At 62.2% G+C, this 20936-nt stretch overlaps 11 protein-coding genes across 11 annotated transcripts; 5 read left to right on the top strand and 6 right to left on the bottom strand.

The window, feature by feature from the left end:
- The first annotated feature begins 971 nt into the window (after window positions 1-971).
- FA10DRAFT_269980 (hypothetical protein) lies at window positions 972-2400 on the top strand. Its single transcript, XM_025522952.1, has 2 exons — window positions 972-1522; window positions 1702-2400. The coding sequence occupies exons 1-2, from the start codon at window positions 1394-1396 to the stop codon at window positions 2047-2049; spliced, it is 477 nt and encodes a 158-aa protein (XP_025374092.1). The 5' UTR covers window positions 972-1393; the 3' UTR covers window positions 2050-2400.
- Window positions 2213-3739, bottom strand: FA10DRAFT_235129 (membrane protein; the record flags this gene model as incomplete). Its single annotated transcript, XM_025519019.1, has 5 exons — window positions 2213-2615; window positions 2669-2833; window positions 2891-3021; window positions 3080-3624; window positions 3682-3739. 5 exons carry the CDS (start codon window positions 3737-3739, stop codon window positions 2213-2215), a joined length of 1302 nt encoding a protein of 433 aa, XP_025374091.1.
- Window positions 3740-4504: 765 nt separating this feature from the next.
- On the bottom strand, window positions 4505-5411 carry FA10DRAFT_273465 (haloacid dehalogenase; the record flags this gene model as incomplete). The annotated part of the gene is made up of 3 exons (XM_025523168.1): window positions 4505-4677; window positions 4739-5257; window positions 5396-5411. 3 exons carry the CDS (start codon window positions 5409-5411, stop codon window positions 4505-4507), a joined length of 708 nt encoding a protein of 235 aa, XP_025374090.1.
- A 237-nt stretch (window positions 5412-5648) lies between these two features.
- FA10DRAFT_256760 (putative ornithine-oxo-acid aminotransferase) lies at window positions 5649-7199 on the top strand. Its single transcript, XM_025519821.1, has 2 exons — window positions 5649-6861; window positions 6923-7199. Exons 1-2 carry the CDS (start codon window positions 5713-5715, stop codon window positions 7127-7129), a joined length of 1356 nt encoding a protein of 451 aa, XP_025374089.1. The 5' UTR covers window positions 5649-5712; the 3' UTR covers window positions 7130-7199.
- A 30-nt stretch (window positions 7200-7229) lies between these two features.
- FA10DRAFT_235282 (tartrate dehydrogenase) lies at window positions 7230-8374 on the bottom strand (the record flags this gene model as incomplete). Its single annotated transcript, XM_025519023.1, has 2 exons — window positions 7230-8152; window positions 8215-8374. The coding sequence occupies 2 exons, from the start codon at window positions 8372-8374 to the stop codon at window positions 7230-7232; spliced, it is 1083 nt and encodes a 360-aa protein (XP_025374088.1).
- Window positions 8375-8636: 262 nt separating this feature from the next.
- Window positions 8637-10490, top strand: FA10DRAFT_269976 (hypothetical protein). The gene is made up of 4 exons (XM_025522951.1): window positions 8637-8897; window positions 8967-9271; window positions 9333-9545; window positions 9610-10490. Exons 1-4 carry the CDS (start codon window positions 8712-8714, stop codon window positions 10388-10390), a joined length of 1485 nt encoding a protein of 494 aa, XP_025374087.1. The 5' UTR covers window positions 8637-8711; the 3' UTR covers window positions 10391-10490.
- Window positions 10491-10974: 484 nt separating this feature from the next.
- On the top strand, window positions 10975-12361 carry FA10DRAFT_269975 (hypothetical protein). The gene has a single exon (XM_025522950.1). The coding sequence runs from the start codon at window positions 11204-11206 to the stop codon at window positions 12137-12139; it is 936 nt and encodes a 311-aa protein (XP_025374086.1). The 5' UTR covers window positions 10975-11203; the 3' UTR covers window positions 12140-12361.
- FA10DRAFT_276588 (cytochrome P450) lies at window positions 12313-14217 on the bottom strand (the record flags this gene model as incomplete). The annotated part of the gene is made up of 6 exons (XM_025523328.1): window positions 12313-12427; window positions 12489-12832; window positions 12893-13019; window positions 13085-13354; window positions 13414-13841; window positions 13918-14217. 6 exons carry the CDS (start codon window positions 14215-14217, stop codon window positions 12313-12315), a joined length of 1584 nt encoding a protein of 527 aa, XP_025374085.1.
- Window positions 14218-14848: 631 nt separating this feature from the next.
- FA10DRAFT_202043 (hypothetical protein) lies at window positions 14849-17291 on the top strand. The gene is made up of 4 exons (XM_025518455.1): window positions 14849-15450; window positions 15509-15755; window positions 15820-15878; window positions 15942-17291. The coding sequence occupies exons 1-4, from the start codon at window positions 15022-15024 to the stop codon at window positions 17073-17075; spliced, it is 1869 nt and encodes a 622-aa protein (XP_025374084.1). The 5' UTR covers window positions 14849-15021; the 3' UTR covers window positions 17076-17291.
- On the bottom strand, window positions 17292-18862 carry FA10DRAFT_202030 (alpha/beta-hydrolase). Its single transcript, XM_025518454.1, has one exon. The coding sequence runs from the start codon at window positions 18636-18638 to the stop codon at window positions 17508-17510; it is 1131 nt and encodes a 376-aa protein (XP_025374083.1). The 5' UTR covers window positions 18639-18862; the 3' UTR covers window positions 17292-17507.
- Window positions 18863-19822: 960 nt separating this feature from the next.
- On the bottom strand, window positions 19823-20596 carry FA10DRAFT_269974 (hypothetical protein; the record flags this gene model as incomplete). Its single annotated transcript, XM_025522949.1, has 1 exon — window positions 19823-20596. A coding segment is annotated over one exon (774 nt), but the record flags the coding sequence as incomplete, so codon positions are not given.
- Between the last annotated feature and the right edge of the window lie 340 nt (window positions 20597-20936).

The raw sequence follows: 20936 nt of genomic DNA, 5'->3' as shown, positions 1-20936 counted from the left end.
TTCACACGGAGCGCGCACGGCTGCCTGACGTGCCGGCGCGCCAAGGTCAAGTGCGACGAGCACGAGCCGGCGTGCCTGCGCTGCACCCATCTCCGGCGGGCGTGCGTGTGGCCGAGCCCCGAGCAGATTGCGCACCCGCGCCGGCCCAAGCGGCGCTCAAAGACGAGCGACTGCGCGCGAGATCAGCAGCAGGCTCCACTGACATACCCGCGCCCGCGCGCTGCTGACGACGATGCCACGGTGAGGGCGATGACGGAAGGGCCGTCGGCGGCGCTGGCCAACTCGCTCCTCGCAAAGAGGCGGGCCGCCGCCAGGACGAGGACGACGACTACAGCAGCAGCGGCCGAGGCAGCAGTCCTCGCGCAGCCGCGGACGCAGCAACCGCAGCAGGCGTCCTTTGAGCTGCACGGCTTCGACATGCAGGCGCTGGCCAATGCGTCCGAAGACGAGCTAGCCATCCGGCTGGGTCCGCTTGCCGTCCCCGCACTGGCAGCGTCGCCCTTGGATGACGACGACGCGGCGATGCCCTGGACTGCACCCCACGACATGAAGAGCGCGTTTCCCACACCGCTCTCGTCGCAGCTGTTCCACCACTTTTGCGCCTCGACGAGCCGCATCCTCGTCACGATGGGCAACCGGCGCGGGCCCAACCCGATCCTGTCCATCTGCACGCCGACCCGCATCCTCGATCTCGGCAGTGCAGCGGCGGCGGCGCTGCGGATGAGCGTCATGAGCATCAGCGTCGCCCACCTCGCCAACGACGCCAAGACAGACGCGGGGCGGATGCAGGGCGCCGAGGGCCTACGCTGGCAGGCGATCATCGCCGCCGTCGAGGCGCAGAGCCGGCGGCTGCGCAGCGCCGCCCTCGCCAGCGTCGTCCTCGCCGAGGAGGACCTCGTCGACCAGTTCGACACCATCCTCGCCACGTGCGTCCTCGTCATGATCCGCGACGTCGTGACCGCGCAGCCGGGCTGGGAGGACAACGTCGAGTGCGCGATCCGGCTCGTGACGAAGCGTGGCGGCCCGCGCGCCGTGCTGCGAGAAGAGAGCAGCAACTTTGCGCGCCGGTTTCTGCTCGAGAACCTGGCGACGCACGACGTGTTTGGCTGCTTTGCCACGCAGCGCGAGCCCGCGCTCCTGAGCAAGTTTGACGTCTGGTGGTATGCCTGCGCCGAGAGCTCGCGCAGCGAGTGGGAGTGGGAGTCCGTCGAGCGCACCTTTGGCGTGTCCCGGGGCATGGTCGAGCTCATCGCCAGGGTGTGTGTGCTAGTGTTGACTGCTGCCTGCACCAACTCACCACACGTGTCTCTCCCTGCAGGTGGTCCTGCTCAATGCACAGAAGAAGCGGCTCAACGTGACATTCACCAACGACGAGGCGCAAGAGCCGAGCAGCATGCGCGTCGTGCGCGCCTACCTCCGGCGCCAGGCCGACGAGCTGCTGCTTGAGCTCGACGTGTGGTCCAAGCAGCTCGGCACCATCTCGCAGCACGTGCGCGTGACGTGCGGCGACCTCATCTACAAGGTGGGTCCCTGCCCTGCTCACCTGGCCTTCTCCTGCATCGCCTGCTCATCCATCGCACTTGCTGCCCCTCTACTTGCTGCTCATCGATCGCACTTGCTGCTCCTCCATTTCCTGCTCGTCGATCGCACTTGCTGCTGCTGCTGCTACTCTATCACGTGCTCATCGCTTCCCGTCCACAGCACACAGCCAACGTCTTCATCCTCGGCGAGGTGCTCGACCAGCCAAGCACGAGCGCGCAGATCGTCGAGAGCATCGACTGCGCGCTCGAGCTCTGCAGCGAGGCCTCTGCGCTGCGCCAGGTCGTCATGCTCGTCTGGCCGCTCCTCATCTGCGGCTCGTTTGCGAGCCCGCAGCGGCGCGACAAGGTCCTGGGCCTCGTCGAGGCCTTTCGCGAGGACTACTGCGACGACCTGAGCGTCGCCAAGCAGCTCTTGCTCGAGCAGTGGCGCGGCCAGGACGCAGGCGAGGGGCGCAGGTCGTTTGCGGCGCTCATGCAGGCCATTGGGAAGCAGGTCCTGCTCATCTGATCACACGATTCGATTGCAGTGCACATGTCCATTGTAATGGCATCTCAATTGCAGTGCACGTTACGATTGCAGACAGAAAACAAGATGCGATTCACACAGCACAGACGTTCTAGAGATACAGGGGTCATGCAGAACAGAGGAGAGAGCAACGAGCAGCCATCGATCAGGCGATGTTCTTGCTGTCGACGCTGTGCTCCTGCTCCTGCTCCTGCTCCTGCTCCTGCTCCCGCTGCTCCTGCTGATCCTGGCGCGGCTGCACCTGCTTGGCGTCCTCGCGGTACAGCGGCACCGTCTGGATCACGGCGATGCAGCCTGGCAGCGCGAGCATGCACAGAAAGAAGTTGATCGAGATGGAGATGATGACGCGCTGCACCTTGCTGTTGAGCCCGTACGAGACGGCCTGGCCAGCAGCTTCGATGGCGCGAAAGACGCCGCCGTTGCGCGCATTGGCCGTGACGTCGTCGGAGAAGCACGAGATGAGCCAGTAGATGTACGTCTGGCACATGTAGCCGGTGATCTGGAGGATGTAGAAGGGCAGGTAGGCGTTGGCCCAGCCAGCCGACGTCCTGAGACATTGTCAGTCCTTCATATCCTGCGATGAAAAGAGGACGGAGCTCACCAGTCGAGCTTGCCCGTGCTCTTGCCGTCGTAGTGGGCCTGGTTGATGGTGAGCCAGATGAAGGCGGCGATGGTGGGCACCATGACGATCACAAAGCCGACCTGGGCGCGCCGCCGCTGCGTCATCTTCTGGCTGTCGAGCACGAGGCCGAGGAGGAAGACGAAGCTGTGGGGGGGGGGAGGCTATCAGAGGGGCCGCTGTGAGCAAGTCGACACTACCCACAGGATGATGCCGAGCGGCACGATGAGCGTGGACAGCGCGCGGGCACGGACGCTAAAGTGCAGCGAGAGGTAGGTGCCCAGCACGCCGCCGTAGAAGTACGAGTAGAAGAAGTAGACGGACAGGCAGAGGGTCTGTGTGCATGTTAGTTCCTCTTCTGCTTCTCCTCTTCTGACGGGCTGCTGTACTCACCCGTCGATGGGTCAGCGAGGCCCACAGCAGGCGGAACTCTTCGCTCCAGGACCGCTTGGGCGCCAGCTTGACCTGCGTCCCGTCCGACTTCTTGACCTTGTCCGAGGGCGAGATGAGCCACGAGATGGGAAAGGCGAGGGCCTCGATGACGATGAAGATGAGAAACGTCGACGTGGCGACGGCGCCCGCCTTGGCGTTGTGGATGTTGCGCGAGAGGTTGATGGACCCGCCGACGAGCTGGCCCAGGTTGCGGCTCATGACCCAGATGGCCAGGTAGCTCCCGCGCCGGCCCTCCTCGGGGTAGCTGAGGATGATGGCCGCCTCGGCCACGTACCAGGCCCCGAATCCCAGGCCGTAGATGGTGCGGCCGAGGACGAGGTACCACTGGACCTTGTACTTGAGGTTGACGTAGTACGACGAAGCATTGATGGGGAACGTCATGGCGCCGAAGATGAGCAGCGTGCGGATGCCCACGCGGCTGGCGAGGGGGCCACCGAGGATGGAGACGGCAAACACAGCCACGTACGAGGCGGCCGTCGCGGCGTCTTTGATTTCAAACATCAGCCTGTCTGTCATCGTTCGGTGTGGTACTGAACACTCACTGACAGCCCAGGGCGTCGCGGCACCTCCGCCGCCCAGGTTCTGAATCGCATCCGACATGGCGGGGCCACAGAAGGCGAGCGCACTGACGACGAGCACCTGGAAGCGGGCAGAGCGGTAGATGCGCGCGAGGCGGCTGGCCGGCTGCGCGTTCTCGTCTCGCTCCATGGTGGCCACACTGACTTGCTGTCCGAGCTCGACCTTGGATTCTGCTGGGCTGGACTTGGGCGACATGCTGAGGCTTGGGGTCTGTCTGGCGTTGAGACGAGGAGCGGGGAGGCGATCTTTTGTACACGGAAGGCTTTGGCGCTCGGTGGTGATAAGCGCACCCTTCTCCACCCCACACGACAAGTCCAGTCAAGCAGAGATGGTATCCCACTTCAGAGCATTGTGGCGGGCGAGGGTCAGACGTGGGCAGCTAGCTATCTTGCATACAAGCGATAGAGGCGACGCACCCGGCTCGGAGCCTCGACTCGGAGCCTAAAAGCAGTCTAATCTGTCAAATCATACAGTATGTACGCGTACCCCAAAAAGAAAAGAGAGTATGTCTCGAGATAAGCTGGCGAGCCGTGTTAAACTATGTTCCCTGCCGGGGAAATGTTATCTTCGTGCCTCGTCAGGAACTTGTCAGGAAGACTGTGCTCTTGTCATAGATTAGGAAGACTGTTCCTTTGTCATAGATTAGCCAGACGAGGGTCCTTGGACCGGCAGATCAGCTCTGGCTACTGCGGGCATTCTCAGGCACACTCATTATGATCTTTTCTGGACAAAAGACAGAGATGAATGCGCATTGGGCAACACGGCTACAGCTACATAGTCTGGCTATCACTTGGCTGCCCCGTACTTGGCCACAATGGCCTTGCCGAGGCTTGCGAGGTCCGGCTCGATGATGTCCATCGCGCCGTAGATCGCCTCGCATGGGTCGTACTCGTACGCGGTGCAGTATGCAATCTCAAAGCCTGCGCTCCGGGCAGCCGCCACATCCCAGGCGTGGCTCGCTGTTTGATCAAGGAGGCTGGTTAGCACTCGTCCTCGAGCAATGAAGAGGAACGGACCCACCGGCAAAGATGTTCTTCTCGCCTGGCCGAAGGCTGCTTGCCTTTCCCATGGCCCACTGGTACACGGCCGCCTCGGGCTTGCCTGCGCGGATCTCGTCGGCGCTGAGGATGCGCTCGAGGGGCATGTCGATGCCCGCGCTGTCAAAGTAGCCCTTGACCCGGTCCTGGTTCGCGTCGGTGCAGCACCACACCTCAAACCCGCTCGTGCGGAGCAGGTCCATCATCTCGGCCAGGCCCTCGCGCGGCTTCAGCTGCTTGTACTCAGCGAGGATGTATTCCATGTCGTCGGGCGTGCAGAGGCTCGCGGCGTCCTTGGCGCCCGCCTGGTAGAGGAGCCGGGTAAAGGAGTGGCGCATGATCTCGATGAACGGCTTGTACTGCTTGATCTGCGACAGGTACGAGTAGTCGCGCTCCGTCGACGTCACCCAGGCGTACATGAGCAGCTGCGCGGGGAGGCCCTCCTTGGCGAGCTTGTCGCCGAGGCGCTCCTGCAGCGCCTTTCTGCCGTTGTCGTAGGTGACTGGGGGCTGCGTCAGCTGGGGACACGAGGGGCTTGGCGAGGAAGACTACTCACAGCAGGTGCCCACGACGTCGACTGGAGAGGGCGATGCGAGTCAGACACGCATAGCCAGCAAAGAAGGCGAGAGCTTGCACTCACAGATCACAGAAGGCATGGTGTGCGGAATTGACGATGCTCGTTGCTCGGCGTGGACCCGCGCTTTAAAAAGAGACCGCGCTGAGACGCTAATTGGACGAGATAACTGGCACCCCCCCCACTGTGAAAATTTAGCCGATCAGATCGCTTGTATGCAGGCAGCCTGCGCTTCATTGTTCCTGGCGGCATGCGCGCCATAAGCGGCGGCTATGCATGGGCCGCTTGAGGGAGCAGAACCCAGAAGGGGTCCGCTAGAACGATAACCTAAAAGGGGACTGCTGGAAGATCACTTGCTCGAAACAAGCTCAAACTCATCCACCATGGCTCCCTCCGTCTCCGAGGCAGGCCCTGTGGCGCCGCTGCCCACCAAGGCAGGCCCCGAAAGCCAGTCGACCGCGCGCTACCAGAGCATCGCGCGGAACCACATTGCCCCTGCGCTTGGCCGGCTGCGCGACCATGTCTTTACGTCGGGCCGCGGGCTGCGCGTCGAGACGAGCGACGGCCGCTCCCTGCTCGACTTCACTGCGGGCATCGGCGTCACCTCGCTGGGCCACTGCCACCCCGCAGTGACAGAGGCCATCGTCAAGCAGGCCTCGGCGATCGTCCACGTGCAGTGTGCCATTGCGCTGAGCGAGCCATACACAGACCTCGTCGAGCAGCTCGTGGGCATGATGCCGTCGCCGAGCCTGGACAGCTTTTTCTTTTGGAACTCGGGCTCCGAGGCCAACGAGGCGGCCATCAAGATCGCACGCGCCCACACGCGACGCAACAACATCGTCGTCATGCAGGGCGCCTACCATGGGCGCACATCGGGCGCTGCGGCCCTGACGCGATCCAAGACGAGCTTCTTTGCGCGGTCGGGCCCGCTGATGCCCTGCGTCTTCACTACCGCCTTTCCCTACTGGCATGCGCTGGGCGTGCCTGCCTCGACGCCAGAGGACGAGCTGGTGCGGCTGGCCGTGCACCAGCTCGAGCAGACGCTGCAGCAGCAGAGCGCGCCAGAAGATACAGCCGCCATCTTCATCGAGCCCGTCCTGGGCGAGGGCGGCTACGTGCCTGCGCCGGCGTCCTTTATGCGTGCGCTCCGTGGCGTGTGCGACCGGCACGGCATCCTCCTGGTTGCCGACGAGGTCCAGACGGGCTTCGGCCGGACGGGCCGCACGTTTGCCGTCGAGCACAGCGGCGTGACGCCCGATGTCATGGTGTTTGCAAAGGGCTTTGCCAACGGCATGCCCCTGTCGGGCGTCGTCACGCGCCGCGACATCATGGCCAGCATGCCCGCGGGCTCGCTTGGCGGCACGTACTCGGGCAATGCCGTCGCATGCGCCGCTGCCCTGGCGACGACGCGCTACATGCAGCGCCACGACGTGCTTGCGAATGTCAATGCGCGCTCGGCGCAGCTGTTCGCGGGACTTCGCACCTTGCAGAGCGAGCTTCCCGATGTCATTGTCGATGTCCGTGGAGCCGGGGTGAGTTCCGAAAGTCGCATGCCCTCACACCTAAAGCTGACATGTCCCTCTCCCTCCACAGCTCATGGTGGCACTCGAGTTCACCCAGCCGGGCACCAACAAGCTCGTCCAGGACGCGTGCTACGACCGCGGCCTCGTCGTGCTCACCACGTCCATCTACCCCGTCCTGCGCTTCATCCCCGCGCTCGTCGTCGACGAGGCCGAGATGGCCGAGGCCCTCGCCATCATCCGCCAGTCTGTCCTCGCTGTCGTGGCCGCCGCTATCTGAACTCAATTCCACTTCTGCTAGCCACTCTTCATATCTCAGCCGCTTTTCATTTCATATTTTGCCTATTTCGAGAGTCTGGAGTCTGGAGTCTGGAGTGTGATCACGCGTCGCTGAGGAGGCTGCAGATCTCCTCGGTCACCTCGCTCGTCTTGCACGTGCCGCCGAGATCAGCCGTGGTGATGCCCCGCCTGATGCTCTCGTGGATCGCAGCATCGAGGCGCACCGCCGCGTCCTCCTCGCCGAGCCACTTGAGCATCTCGCACGCGGACCAGAGCGCCGCCACGGGGTTCGCGATGTCCTGGCCCATGATGTCAAACGCAGCGCCATGTACGGGCTCAAACAGGCTCGGCCGCTCGCGTGAAGGGTTCAGGCTCGACGAGGGCGCCAGGCCGATGGAGCCGCACAGGCCCGCAGCGAGGTCGCTGAGGATGTCGCCGTGCAGGTTCGTCGCCACGATGGTGTCGAGCGTGTGTGGCTTGCAGGCCATCCGCACCGTCATGGCATCCACCAGCATCTTGTCCCAGTGCACTTCGGGAAAGTCCTTGGCCACAGCAGCGGCCACCTCGTCCCAGAGCACAAGCCCAAACCGCTGGGCGTTGCTCTTGGTCACGAGCGTCAGCTGCTTGCGCTCGCGCTGCGCCGCGACGGAAAAGGCGTAGCGCAGGAAGCGCTCGACACCGACGCGCGTAAAGACGGCCACCTCGGTCGCGACCTCGTGCGGCGTGCCCACGTGCGTGCGCCCGCCCTGGCCCGCATACTCGCCCTCGGTGTTCTCGCGCAGGATGACCCAGTCGACGTGAGAGCTTGCAGCGACGACGGACTGGACGCCCTCAATCTGTCGGCAGGGGCGCACGTTGACGTACTGCTGAAAGGCCTGGCGGATCGGCAGGATGAGCTGCCACAGCGAGATGTGGTCCTCGATGTCTGGGTGGCCCACGGCGCCGAAGAAGATGGCCTCGTACTGCTGCAGGTCCTCGAGCCATCCCTTGGGCGCGTACGCGCCCGTGCGCAGGTAGCGCAGGCCTGCCGGGGGGCTGCTGTTAGCATTCCAACAACGCCGCTGATCACACGAACAGACAACCCACTGCCGTAGTCCTTCTCTGCGATGTCGAGGTGGAAGTCGCCGCACTTGGCCTCGAGCGCGGCGAGCACTCTGCGCGTGGCCGCGCTGACCTCGATGCCGATGCCGTCGCCGGGGATAAAGGCGACGGTGTGGGTCCGTGTCGCTGTGTGGGTCCGTGTCATTGTGTGTGCTTCGACTTCATCCTGGCGTGCGTGCCCCCCTCCCTGCTAGTAATATAGCCCAAGCATGCTCGAACTACAACATCGTCTCCCCCTCTGCGCAGGCGTCGCTTCAGCACTCGCACTCGGCGCCTGAGCCTCTCGAAACGAAGCTTGGCCGAGATAAGTCTGGCAGGCCGCGAAACTAAGCGTCGCTTGTATGCGCGACGCTCGAGCCACTCACTGCACCGCGCCTAAGTTTTTCATTCATTCACCCGTGGCTGTAGAAGAGGGCTGGTGAATACATATTGACAGGCAGGCAGTCTTCAATCTTCCTCTTCAGCCACTTGCTTTGATTGAAATGCCCTCCAAGACTCCCTTCTCGACGACACTGCGCGATCCGTCGCTGCTGACATCCTCGGCCTTGATCAATGGCAGCTGGATCAAGGCAGGCGGCGGCGCCTCCTTTCCGGTCTACAACCCCGCCACGGGCGAGCTCCTCGCCGAGCTGCCCGACCTGAGCCGGCAGCAGGTCGCCGAAGCGATTGTGAGTGCGGTCTGACACTCCTATACGCGTGCACTACGAGGCTGACAGTGCTCAAATCTCGCTGGCAAGAGCGCGGCAAAAGCGGCGCAGCCCGCGTGGGCCGCACGGACCGCGTACGAGCGCCAGGCCTGCCTCTACCGCCTGCTCGCCGAGATGCGCAGGCATGCCGACGACCTCGCGCTGATTCTCACCCTCGAAAACGGCAAGCCGCTCGCCGAGTCTAAAGGCGAGATCCACTATGGCGCGGGCTTTGTCGAGTGGTTCGCTGGCGAGGCCGTGCGGACGTATGGCCACAATGTGCCGAGCGCACTGCCTGGCACGCGCAACAATGTCATCCGCCAGCCGATTGGCGTCTGTGGCCTCATCACGCCGTGGTGGGTGTCTGACAAATTGCTGAGACGGCTGCTGAATGCTGACACGAGGGTTCTACATCAGGAACTTCCCCAACGCGATGATCACGCGCAAGATGGCGCCTGCGCTCGCCGCCGGCTGCGCGGTTGTCATCAAGGCACCCGCCGAGACACCGCTGTCGGCGCTCGCCATGTGCGTCCTCTGCGAGCGCGCGGGCATCCCCGCCGGCGTCGTCAACTGCGTCACCGTCAGCAAGGGCGAGCGCGAGGCCCAGTGCGGGCTGGAGCTGTGCGAGAAGTGAGTTGGTCGCTTTCCCCTCTCTTAGGCGCGTATCCCCGTCGCTCACAGAACGTGAATGCAGCCCCCTCGTGTCGAAGATCTCCTTTACGGGGTCGACACCCGTCGGCCGGCTGCTGATGCGCCAGAGCAGCAGCACGCTCCAGAAGCTGAGCATGGAGCTGGGCGGCAATGCGCCCTTTATCGTCTTCGAGGACGCCGACGTGGACGTGGCCGTGCAGAGCCTGATCGCGAGCAAGTTCCGCGCCAGTGGCCAGACGTGCGTGTGCGCCAACCGCATCTACGTGCACGTCTCCCTCTACGAGCGCTTCGCGCAGGCGCTGGCCAGGCGCGTCGAGGAGCTGGTTGTCGGCGACCCGCTCGACCCGCAGACGCACCTGGGCCCGCTCATCAACGAGGCCGCCGTCGCCAAGGTCGCGCGCCACATCCAGGACGCCGTCTCGCGTGGCGCGCGCGTGCTCACGGGCGGCAAAGCACTGCACGGCACCTTCTTCCAGCCCACGGTGCTAGTGGATGTGCCTGCGGGTGCGGCTGTCGAGACGGAGGAGACGTTTGGCCCGCTCGTGCCGCTGTTTTCCTTTGACAACGAGGACGCCGTCGTCGCATCGGCCAACGCGTCCGACGTCGGCCTCGCCGCCTACATCTTCACGACCGACGTCAACCGGCTGCACCGCGTCTCGGAGCGCCTCGAGGTCGGCATGGTCGCCGTCAACACGGGCGTCGTCTCGCAGCCGTGCATCCCCTTTGGCGGCGTCAAGGCCAGCGGATTCGGCCGCGAGGGCGGCCGGTCGGGGATGGACGAGTACATGAGCGAGAAGCTCGTCACCATCGGCAACCTGCGGTAGTCCCTTCGACTGACACGGGTGCTTTCTGATTTGTCGCTTCCTTCTCCATCATCAAAATATACAATTTGCTTGTCCGTCGGCCATGATTGCCGTGGGATTGCTGAGCAGTTTTGTACTGTACCTGCGTGAGAAGAACGAACTGGGCCAGACTGCAATGAAGCTGACGAAGGGGCCTTTTGAGAGACCGCCACTAATCGTGCGCCACTTCGTCGGAAGAAGGTCCGAAGCACGGACGCCGTGTGGACTGCAATCGATCAGGCTGGCGCTGGTAGCCTTCACAAAGGTATCGGAAAGCGGTCCAAGAGAGCCACGCTGCGAGGCAGAAGAGATTGGGGCGCGCTCTTCCCGTTCCCAAGTCGAATCTTCGAACATAAAGCTACCGTGAGACCTGCTGACACAGCCTCAGGACACCGCTGCGCAGCGTCACACAGCCCCGACCTGTCACGGAGCACGTCGAATTCGAGCCAAGATCAGGCAGGCCTGCTCGAGAAAGCGCACAGTTTTCCGGTCCGGATGAATATTTTATTCCTCTCGCGTTTCCGACGGAGAGAAGGGACGCGTCTCACTTGTTCTTAGTGGTTGTTCCTCGATCAAAATCACCCATTCCGTCGGATCACTGTGCAAACTTCTTCCTCATGCTGTAGCCGCAATGGCTTTCCGCGACCTATCCTCGTCGGTTGGCCTACATAAGAAGATGGGAGGGAACATTGAATCCTGCACTTCTCTCTTCCTCACGATCACCAAAGGCCATTCCCACCCAGCGTCTCAACGACTCGATCCTTCCGCACGCGAGAGAGCGCTCGTTCGGCCATAATGTCTGCATCAGAGCTTTGCCGCTACACGGTGATCCACTACAAACCCAACAAGGCCGTCAACCTCGTCGTCGGTGCAATCTACATCGCATGGGCGATCGCCTTTGCCGTGCACCAGTTCCGCTGGCGATCGAGAAGCGCGCCCGGATGGCGCTGGGGATGGGTGCTGCCCGGCGGCTGCATCTTCTCGGGCATCGGCTACTTTATCCGCCCGCAGATCGACCCGTGCGACTTCAAGTTGGGGACCTTCATTGGCCAGCAGATGCTGATCATCCTTTCGCCCTGTTTTTTCATCGCATTCAACTACGCTATCTTTGGCCGCGCTATCACAGCCACGCGGGAGCCTCGACTGAGCTGGATCGCACCGGACAAGGTCTCCAAGATCTTTGTCTGGTCCGATGTCATCACCTTTTGGATCCAGGGCGGCGCCGGCGGACTGCAGGCCAAGCAAGGGCCCCTGCAAGTGTGGGGATCACGCATCTTTCTCGTCGGCGTCGGCCTACAGGCGCTCAGCTACTGCGTTTTCACGTCGCTCGTCGTCACCGCTCACGCTCGTGCCAGCGTCGGCAGATGTCGATCCATGAGCCAGAGCCAGCTCGGAGCCGACGCTGTCCGACGCCTCCGACATCTGTTCTGGGCCTTTCACGTCACCAACGCCTTCTACCTGGTTCGATGCACCTACCGTGTGCTCGAGTACGCGTTCGGCAACGACAGCATCCTGATGAAGTCCGAGGGCTGGCTGATTGGCCTCGACGCAGCGCCCATCCTCCTGGCGCTCGCCGTGTGGATCCTCCGCTACCCCATCGCGACTGTGTGTCTCATCAACGATGGCCACCAGGAGAACCCGCTGGAGACGGTCAAGATGCTTCCGGAGGATGCCAGTGCGGAAAATGTCAACTACTATTCCTCAAAGCACGTATCTAGAGACCTGGCGTAGAAGGCCACCGAAGCTCTTGCCAATGGACTATCAGATTCTGTTTCGTCGCAGACGAAGGACTGTCATTGGCTGAAAGATAAGTAGAAGCGATTGAAGGGTAACTTCCTCGCGAGGTACGTACATGACCCGCACGGCATGCCCGTAGGGCCAGAAAGGGGCGCAGCAGACTAAAATCAGGTAGCGATGGGCCGGAAGCGCACATAGTAGGGCGAGCAAGGGAGCGTGAGGCTGTCACCGTATGTGGGTGGGTTGGTGCGCATCGTGTGGTCGTCAAACAGCACGTCGTATCTGTATCGATACTCGTCAGCTATGTATGCACTTTCAGCTAGCACACTGGCTCCAAGCTCACCGGCCCAAGATGGCAGCCGTGACAGCCATGCCCTCGTACGTGGCCAGCGTCTTGCCCAGGCACATGCGCGGGCCCGCATTGAAGCTGTGGAACTTGAACTGGCTGAACTCCGCCACGCGCAAGCTGCCATCGCTGCCCGTCTCCAGGAAGCGCTCGGGCCGGAACTCGCAGCAGTCGGCGCCCCACACCTCGGGCATCCGCGCCATGCACCAGTCGCTCCAGAGGACCGTCTCGCCGCCGCGGACATCGACGTCGGGCAGCCCTTCGGCGGCGTGCTCGCCCGTGGGCCGGATGATGTCGTCCTGCACGACGCGCTTCAGGTTCTTGGGCACGGCCGGCCAGAGCTGTGCGAGGCGGTCAGTCAGCTTGCTCGACTTGACTACGACTACATGCAGGCTACGCACCCGCACGGCCTCGTAGAAGCACGCCTGGAGCAGCGGCAGCTCCTTGATCTCGTCGAACTGCATCGGCCGCTGCTCGCCGGGCGCGCCCAGCAGCGGGACGAGCGACTGGCGGATCTTGTCAATGTATCTGGGTAAAGAAAAAGACTGAGCGTGACTTCACCACTTGTGCGCACATGGCAAGCAAGGACCTACTGCGGGCTCTTCCACAGCTCAAAGAAGAGCCAGGCGAGGCTCTGGGCCGTCGTGTCGCGCCCCGCGATGAGAAAGTTGAGAATGACGGGCAGCAGCTCCTCGCGCGTCAGGCCGCGGTCCATGAACAGCTCGAGCAGGTCCTTGCCCGCCTTGTCGGTCGCGTTGCCTGCGCCCAGCTTCTCGCGGCGCGCCAGGCGCGAGTCGATGATGCGGTAGCAGTAGCGGTTGAGCGTGCGCAGCGACTTGCGCATGTGGTATCCCTCGCGGGTGCTTGTGCAACTACTCGTCAGCATGTATCGCCTACATCCCCCACGTGACTCTCCACTCACAACCACTCGGACCACTTGGGCAGGAGCGCAAAGATGCGGTGGTCCATGACCATCTGCGCATAGTCGAAGCTGCTGGCGAACTCGTTGGGCACCGCGAGGCCCTCGACGCGCGACGGCAGGCAGTCGACGTCGGCGTCGAATGCCATCCAGGCAAACGAGTTGAGCGTGAAGCGGAACATGGTGTCGGGTAAGTTGACGGGTGCCTGTTTATGGGAGGCGTCCTGGAGGAGCGCGTCGAGCGTGTGGACCTCGCGCACGACCGTCGACTGGACGTGGGTGCGGAAGTTGTTAAAGGAGAAGATGTGGGTGGCGAGCTTGCGCTGCTTGAGCCAGATGGCGCCGTCGGAGGCAAAGATGCCGTGGATGCCGAGCACGTCGCACATGATCCGCCGCTGGTCGGGGCCCTTTGGGAAGTTGTCGAAGTTGGTCTGCACCGGGCATCCTAGTTAGCAATCCTCTCTCTCTCTCTCTCTGCCTGACGTAGCTGTGGGGGTGTGGACACACCTTCTGGATGTACTGCAGGTAGGCCGGGTTGTTGATCACCGTCACGCGGCCGCCGAGCGCCGGAAAGGTGAGCGTGAATGGCTTGCCGCCGGGCGCCTGCTCGTTCTGCAGGCGGTAGACCTCGTCGAGGATGCGGGTGCGCTGCCGGATGATGGACACGATCCAGGGCAGGTTGCCCACGAGCGCATACGCCGGCGTGACGGCGACGATGCCCTTGCGCGACTGCACGCCGGGGGGCCGGTCGGGGTAGCAGATCGCGAGCAGGGCCACGGCGAGGACGAGGGCGGCGGTGACGAGCATCGGGCTCGAGTACACGTCGATTCCAGGCAGAGACACAGGCAGAGACTTGGGCAGAGACTTAGGCAGAGACATGATGGGACAGGCTGTGTGTGGGCGGACAGGGATGGCGGTGTGGCGACAAGGTGGGTTGGCCGAGGAAGGTCTTGTTGGGACTCTAAAATAGTGACGAGAAGATCGGCGGCCCGTGCTCACAGAATCCATCGCCGAGTCGCTCGTGATCACCCTCACCGAGCAGGACTCGCTCCCGGCTTGAGGTGTGTGCGCTACACCTCGGATGCCGAAGTGCACACCGAGGCTCGGGCATTCATGCTGGCAAACGCATCGGGCCTTGCTCTCCCTCTCCCCTCTCCCACATTCCAAAAAAAGTAGCGTGTGCGCACTGCGTCTGAAGCTGTCAGTGCCGATCCATCGCTCGGAGGCGCTAAATTCAGAGATGGCAGCAGAAACAAGGCGCTAAAATGCGGGGTTAGGCCTAGGGCCCCGCAACTTAGCGCCGTCCGCATCTCGAAGGCACGGCAAGCACCGTCTTCTGCGCAAAAGAAACGCTTGCCCTGCTCCACGTCCGGGCTCAGGCTCAGGCTCAAGCTCAGGCTCAGGCCCAAGCACAGGTGAATGCGTCCAAAGACGAAGCCGGCCCAGGTTAAAAAGACGCTGTCGCGCGTCGCATGACTTGTGCCCAGCTTCTTGCCTCTCTGTGCCCATATCCTCGCCACTCCGTGCGCAGATCCTCGCCACACCGATCCCAGACTCGCGCAAATACATCAACAAGCACAGAACCACCCACCACATCGCATCCGACCCACCATGAGCAGCGACGGATGGGAAGAGGTGGTGCCGGAGCCGTACGAGATGCCCGAGGGCTACCTCAACAACCTGACCGACGAGCACCAGGCGAAGCTGTACAAGATGTGGGACGCCTTTTTCTCCGTGTGCGACAAGGCCAGCGGCGACAAGGACCAGGGCGCCACGGGCTTCTCTGAGGACTGGGGCGTGGACACGAACGCGGCCAAGAGCAAGATGGGCGGCATCGGGGGCGCATCCAAGATGCTCAAGAACAGCGGCATCGAAAAGGAGGACGACGCCAAGGCGGCGGCCCAGGCGCGCTCCGAGGAGGCCAACATGGAGAAGCTCCTCGCCACGTACGGGCCCGAGGCGCTGCGCAATGCCTTTTGGGGCCTGTGCAAGCGCGACAATCCCGACATTACCATGCTGCGCTTCCTGCGTGCGCGCAAGGTGAGCAGGACAGAACGTGTGTCTGATGTCAACACCCGCTAACAGGACACACACACAGTGGAACATCGACCACACGACGGCGATGATGGCCTCGACACTCAAGTGGCGCCTCGACACGAACCTGGACTCGCTCCTCGAAAACGGCGACCTGGGCAACGGCAAGGAGATTCCCAAGTACATTGAAAACTTTGACGAGAACGGCAAGGTGTTTACGCTCGGCACAAACTACAAGAACCAGCCGGTGATGTATGTGCAGTTTGGCAAGCACATCATCTGGGCGCAGCCGCAGGCGACGACGAAGAAGTGTGCGCAACAGCTTCCCTCTAGCTTCGTGTTTGAAAGAGACTGACACGCTGCCTGTCCATCCAGTCATCATCGCCCACTTTGAGCTCGTCCGGCTGCTCGTGGTGCCGCCCAACGACAAGATTGTGAGTGTGCCAGGAGGGCGCTGTCTCACTGCGCAAAAGACACTAACACACTCTTTCACAAAGGTCCTCCTCTTCGACTGCACCGGCTTCGGACCATCGAACCTGGACGTGACCAACTTCCTCTACATCCTCCAGTGCCTCCAGTCCTATTTCCCCGAGACGCTCTCTGTCCTCTACCTGCACAAGGCGCCGTGGATCCTGCAGCAGGCGTGGCACCTCGTCAAGTGGCTGCTGGACCCCGTCGTGCGCGCCAAGGTGCAGTTCACCAACCACCCCGAGGAGCTCATGAAGGAGATTCCGCCCGAGCACCTGCTCAAGTACATTGGCGGCGAGGTCGACGTCGAGTTCAACTGGGTCCCGCCCGAGGAGGGCGAGAACAGCCTGCAAGAAGAGAAAGAGGAGCGCAAGCGGCGCTGGGACAACCACCGCCGGTTGTGCAACGAGTTTGAGCAGGTGACACGCCACTGGGTGGCGACCGAGGGCAAAGAGGGCAGCGAGGCGCGGCGCGTGCTCGTCAAGAAGCTCCGCGTGTCCCACTTTGACTACGAGCCCTACTGGCAGGGCATGTGGGTCCACCACCGCAACGGCGACTTGTCGATGAAGAACCCGGGCATGATCCGGTGGCAGTATCCCTACGCCGACGGCAAAAAGATCCGCCAGGTGCTGGGCCACGAGTCGAGCCGCAAGACGCTGGTGCGTGAGCTGCAGGAGATTGCCGCCGGTGCGCCCGTCGACTTCGCAGAGGCGCGCACCAGGGACATGCTCAAGGACGGCTCCTGGGGCAAGTGGGACTCGTGCGAGGACCTGCCTGCGCCCCCGACGGGCTTCCAGGACGGCAAGCTGCTGCACGACAACGAGTTCGCCGGTGCGGCTGCCCTGATCGACGTCATCGGGCTCAATGGACCCGAGACGATCGACGAGGCCAAGAAGAAGGCGCCCAAGGACGGTGCTGCAGGCGAGCAGCAGCAGCAGCAGCAGCAGCAGCCGGCGCGCGCAGTCAATGCTGTGCCAGTCCGCGGCAAGCCGAGCAGTGCCGTGGAGAACGGCACGACGAACGGCAAGGCGGCCCCGGTGCAGGACGGCAAGGCGAGCGAGAAAGCCAAGCCAGCGGCGGCTGCCGGCGTGTCCGACTATGGTGGCGACCAGCAGGAGAAGGTCGGCTTCTTTGGCTCGCTCAAGAAGCGGATCGTGGCGTAGGCATATCACTTCCCACACGCATCTCGAGTGCTAGGCCACGGGGAGATTGAGACACCACGGGGAAATTGAGACACCACGACCAGTGCAGTCAGGACCTAGAACACAGCTATACTCCTGGGCGCGCGCCAGTCGGCGAGGAAGACTCCTCAGCGCGGCTCCGGCCCTTTTTCTGCGCCTATTTATTTCTAATTTCCGTCTAATGAAATGACATTGTTCGCTTGAGTCTGTGCGGTAGAACGCTTGTTGAGTCTGTGCGGTAGAACACTCGCTGTTGCAGCTGTCATGTCCAGGCCTGCGAGCAAGTCAAGTCACAGCATGACTAGCTCGTGAGACGCCTCAGAGGTTGCTGTTCTCAGAGGTTGCTGTTCTCAGAGGTTGCTCCTCTCAGAGGTTGCTCCTCTCAGAGGTTGCTCCTCTCAGAAGTTGCCCCTCTCAGAAGTTGGCCTTCATCACAGTCGAGACCTCTGGGAATCTGTCTGGCTGATGCCCCTCAAGCAGCGGCCCTCCCTCGTGGCCTGCAAAGGCCCCCTTCATCCACGCCGTCGTGTACGCCGTGAGGATGCGCACCATCTCGGCCGGCGCAATCGTGCCCAGCAGGTCCGCGTACGCCGTCGCATTCTGGCCCGCCGCTTGCAAAAGCGTGGGCACGTCCGAGAACGTCTGGTGCTGCGTCTCGTTGATGGTGAGCCACAGCTTGGGCCCCGTGAGCAGCGGCCACGCCTGCGTCCAGCTGTCGTCGTCGGCCGTGCCATGCGCGATAAACAGCACGGGCTGCGACAGCCCCGACGCGGGCAGCGGCTCATACAGGGTGCCATCCCAGTTGATGGCGCCGCGCAGCCGGTCGTCCTTGCCCGCGGCGGTGACGGCTGTGGCGCCACCGAGCGAGTGTCCCAGCATGGCGATGCGGTCCGTCGGGAACGGCCGGTATCCGCGCTGGGGGAGCAGCGCAGCCATCGCGGTCGCGTTGCTCAGCTGGTCGATGACAGAAGTCACGTCGGCGGCGCGCACGAGCAGGTGCTGCTGTATGATCTCTATGACGGAGGACGTGTCGTTGGCGTAGACTGCGTGGCCATTGGGATAGGTGATGATGTTGGCGTCGCCCGGGTGGTCGATGGTCATGACTGTGAAGCCCTCGCTGGCAATGGCGGAAGCAAGCACGCTGTAGTAGAGCCGCGGGATGCCGTAGCCAGGCGAGAAGAGCAGGATGGGAACATCTTCTAGCGGTGAGCAGCTGCGGTGATGGTGCGCGCACACGGGCAGGCGTGCCTCCTGGAAGAGGGGTGTGAAGTTGGCGGCTATCTGGAAGTTTTGCTGGAGAAAGGGCCCCTGGTACTCGGCCGTTTTGTTGGGCATATATGGGGCTGGCATCGTGGAGGCGCACTTTGCAGGCTGGAAGACGGAGAGCATCAGTGCGCGAGGCGTCACTGTGGCCGCATAGGGATCATTGCGGCTGTAGTCGACGAGGGGGCCAGTCGTGAGTGTGACATTGTGCTTGCCAGGTGGAGTAGGGACGAGGTACCCTGCCGCCGCGTGGACGAGCAAGAGGAGGAGAGTCGTAAGCATGGAGTGCCTATGTGCGAGCGTCGTGGAGATTGCGATGCTTCGAACACAGGCAGAAAGAGAACAACGGCAGGAGGGGGTTATATACCTTGACCCAGACGTTCGAAGGAGCCACCTTTTGGGAGGAATGATTCCAACACAGCCATGCAATGACGGCGCTACTGCCAACAACTTCCGAATTGCTCCCACGTTTTAGCTCCCATCGCTATCGAGACAGCGCAGGGGTTCGGTCAATGAGCCTCCGTCGCAGTTTTACTCTCTGTGATTAACGTGGACTATTCCGACTTCCTTTCATGCAAAACGCCGGATTAGATCTGATTTGCGAATCTGCCGATTCCTCCTCGTCTGAATTGGACTCAGACGTCAAGTTGAGTCTAAAAGTACCTGAAACGGAGCACGTTTGTGGAGGAAGCCGGTTGCGATCCGCAACTCCGACCACGAAGAAGCTCGTCTAAATCCACAGCGAAAGCAAGTGGCTCAGCCTCCCGAGCCAGGCGGCTGTGTCCAACCCGATTCCTTCGACTGCGAGCAACGCTCGATCAAGATTCGTCCCTTCGTGGATCCACCTCTTTTCTCTCTGCCTTTTTATTTCTGATGTAATGTACAGTGGGGGGACAAAAGTCGTGCGTGAGCGCGTTTTTCTCATCTCATCGCCCCGCCAAAACATAGGAAAAATCAAGAATGCTGCCCCTCACGGACCCCAGTCATGACTACCTTCTAAAAGCAATCTAGAGTGGTTTTGAGAAGCAAGAAACCTGCTTCATGTGTAGGGCCATCACATAGCCAAGAGCCAAGCGTTTCTCACGGGTGGTGATGGAGCTGACAGACCTCTTAGAGGTGCCCTCCCAAAAAAGGTCGATTTTACTAGTAAATTTCGACTTTTTTGAAAATGGGCTTGCTTTTTCACCCTCTACGCAATCAATTGGCGTGACCACTCTTTGTGCTCTAGCTATGTGGTAGCCGTACGCACAGAGCAGCTCTTCCAGGTTTCAAATCACTTTTAGCATTATTTTAAAGGGTAGTCATGACTGAGGGCTGTGAGGACCAGCAATTCCGCATTTTCCCTATGTTTTGGCGGGAAGTTGGAAACGCGAAAAATCAGCTCGCGTACGACTTTTGTCCCCCCACTGTACTGTACTGTTCGCTTGAGACACGCCTCAGAAGCTGGCCTTCATCACAGTCGAGACTCAGAAGTTGGCCTTCATCACAGTCGACACCTCTGGATACTTGGCCTGCTCCCGCCCGTCCAGCAGCGGCCCTCCCTGCCTGCCTGCAAAAGAGCCCTTCATCCACGCCGTCGTGTACGCCGTGAGGATGCGCACCATCTCGGCCGGTGCAATCGTGCCCAGCAGGTCCGCGTATGCCGTTGCATTCTGGCCCGCCGCTTGCAAAAGCGTGGGCACGTCCGAGAACGTCTGGTGCTGCGTCTCGTTGATGGTGAGCCACAGCTTGGGCCCCGTGAGCAGCGGCCACGCCTGCGTCCAGCTGTCGTCGTCGGCCGTGCCATGCGCGATAAACAGCACGGGCTGCGACAGCCCCGACGCGGGCAGCGGCTCATACAGGGTGCCATCCCAGTTGATGGCGCCGCGCAGCCGGTCGTCCTTGCCCGCGGCGGTGACGGCTGTGGCGCCACCGAGCGAGTGTCCCAGCATGGCGATGCGGTCCGTCGGGAACGGCCGGTATCCGCGCTGGGGGAGCAGCGCAGCCATCGCGGTCGCGTTGCTCAGCTGGTCGATGACAGAAGTCACGTCGGCGGCGCGCACGAGCAGGTGCTGCTGTATGATCTCTATGACGGAGGACGTGTCGTTGGCGTAGACTGCGTGGCCATCGGGATAGGTGATGATGTTGGCGTCCCCCGGGTGGTCGATGGTGACGACTGTGAAGCCCTCGCTGGCAATGGCGGCGGCGAGCACGCTGTAGTAAAGCCGCGGGATGCCATAGCCAGGCGAGAAGAGCAGGATCGGGCCTTCCTCTTGGACTGAGTGGCTGTGCGAGCACACGGGCAGATGCGCCTGCTCGAAGAGGGGCGAGAAGTCGGCAGTGATGTTGAACTCCTTTTGGAGATAGGGCCCCTGGTACTCGGCCGTCTTGTTGGGCATGTAGGGGACCGCCACGGTGGATGCGCACTTTGCAGGCTGAAAGACCGACAGCATCAGTGCCCGAGGCGTGGGGGCTGCCGCATAGGGGTCGTTGCGGCTGTAGTCGACAAGAGGCCCAGTTGTGAGTGTGACATTGTGCCTGCCGGGTGGACTGGGGGCCAGATACCCAGCCGCTGCGTGGACGAGAAGAAAAAAAAGAAGC

Source organism: Acaromyces ingoldii, assembly GCF_003144295.1.
Source record: "Acaromyces ingoldii strain MCA 4198 unplaced genomic scaffold FA10scaffold_9, whole genome shotgun sequence".
Taxonomy (NCBI): Eukaryota; Fungi; Basidiomycota; class Exobasidiomycetes; order Exobasidiales; family Cryptobasidiaceae; genus Acaromyces; species Acaromyces ingoldii.
Note: the sequence above shows the minus strand (reverse complement) of the source record. Positions and strands in the feature narration are given on the sequence as shown.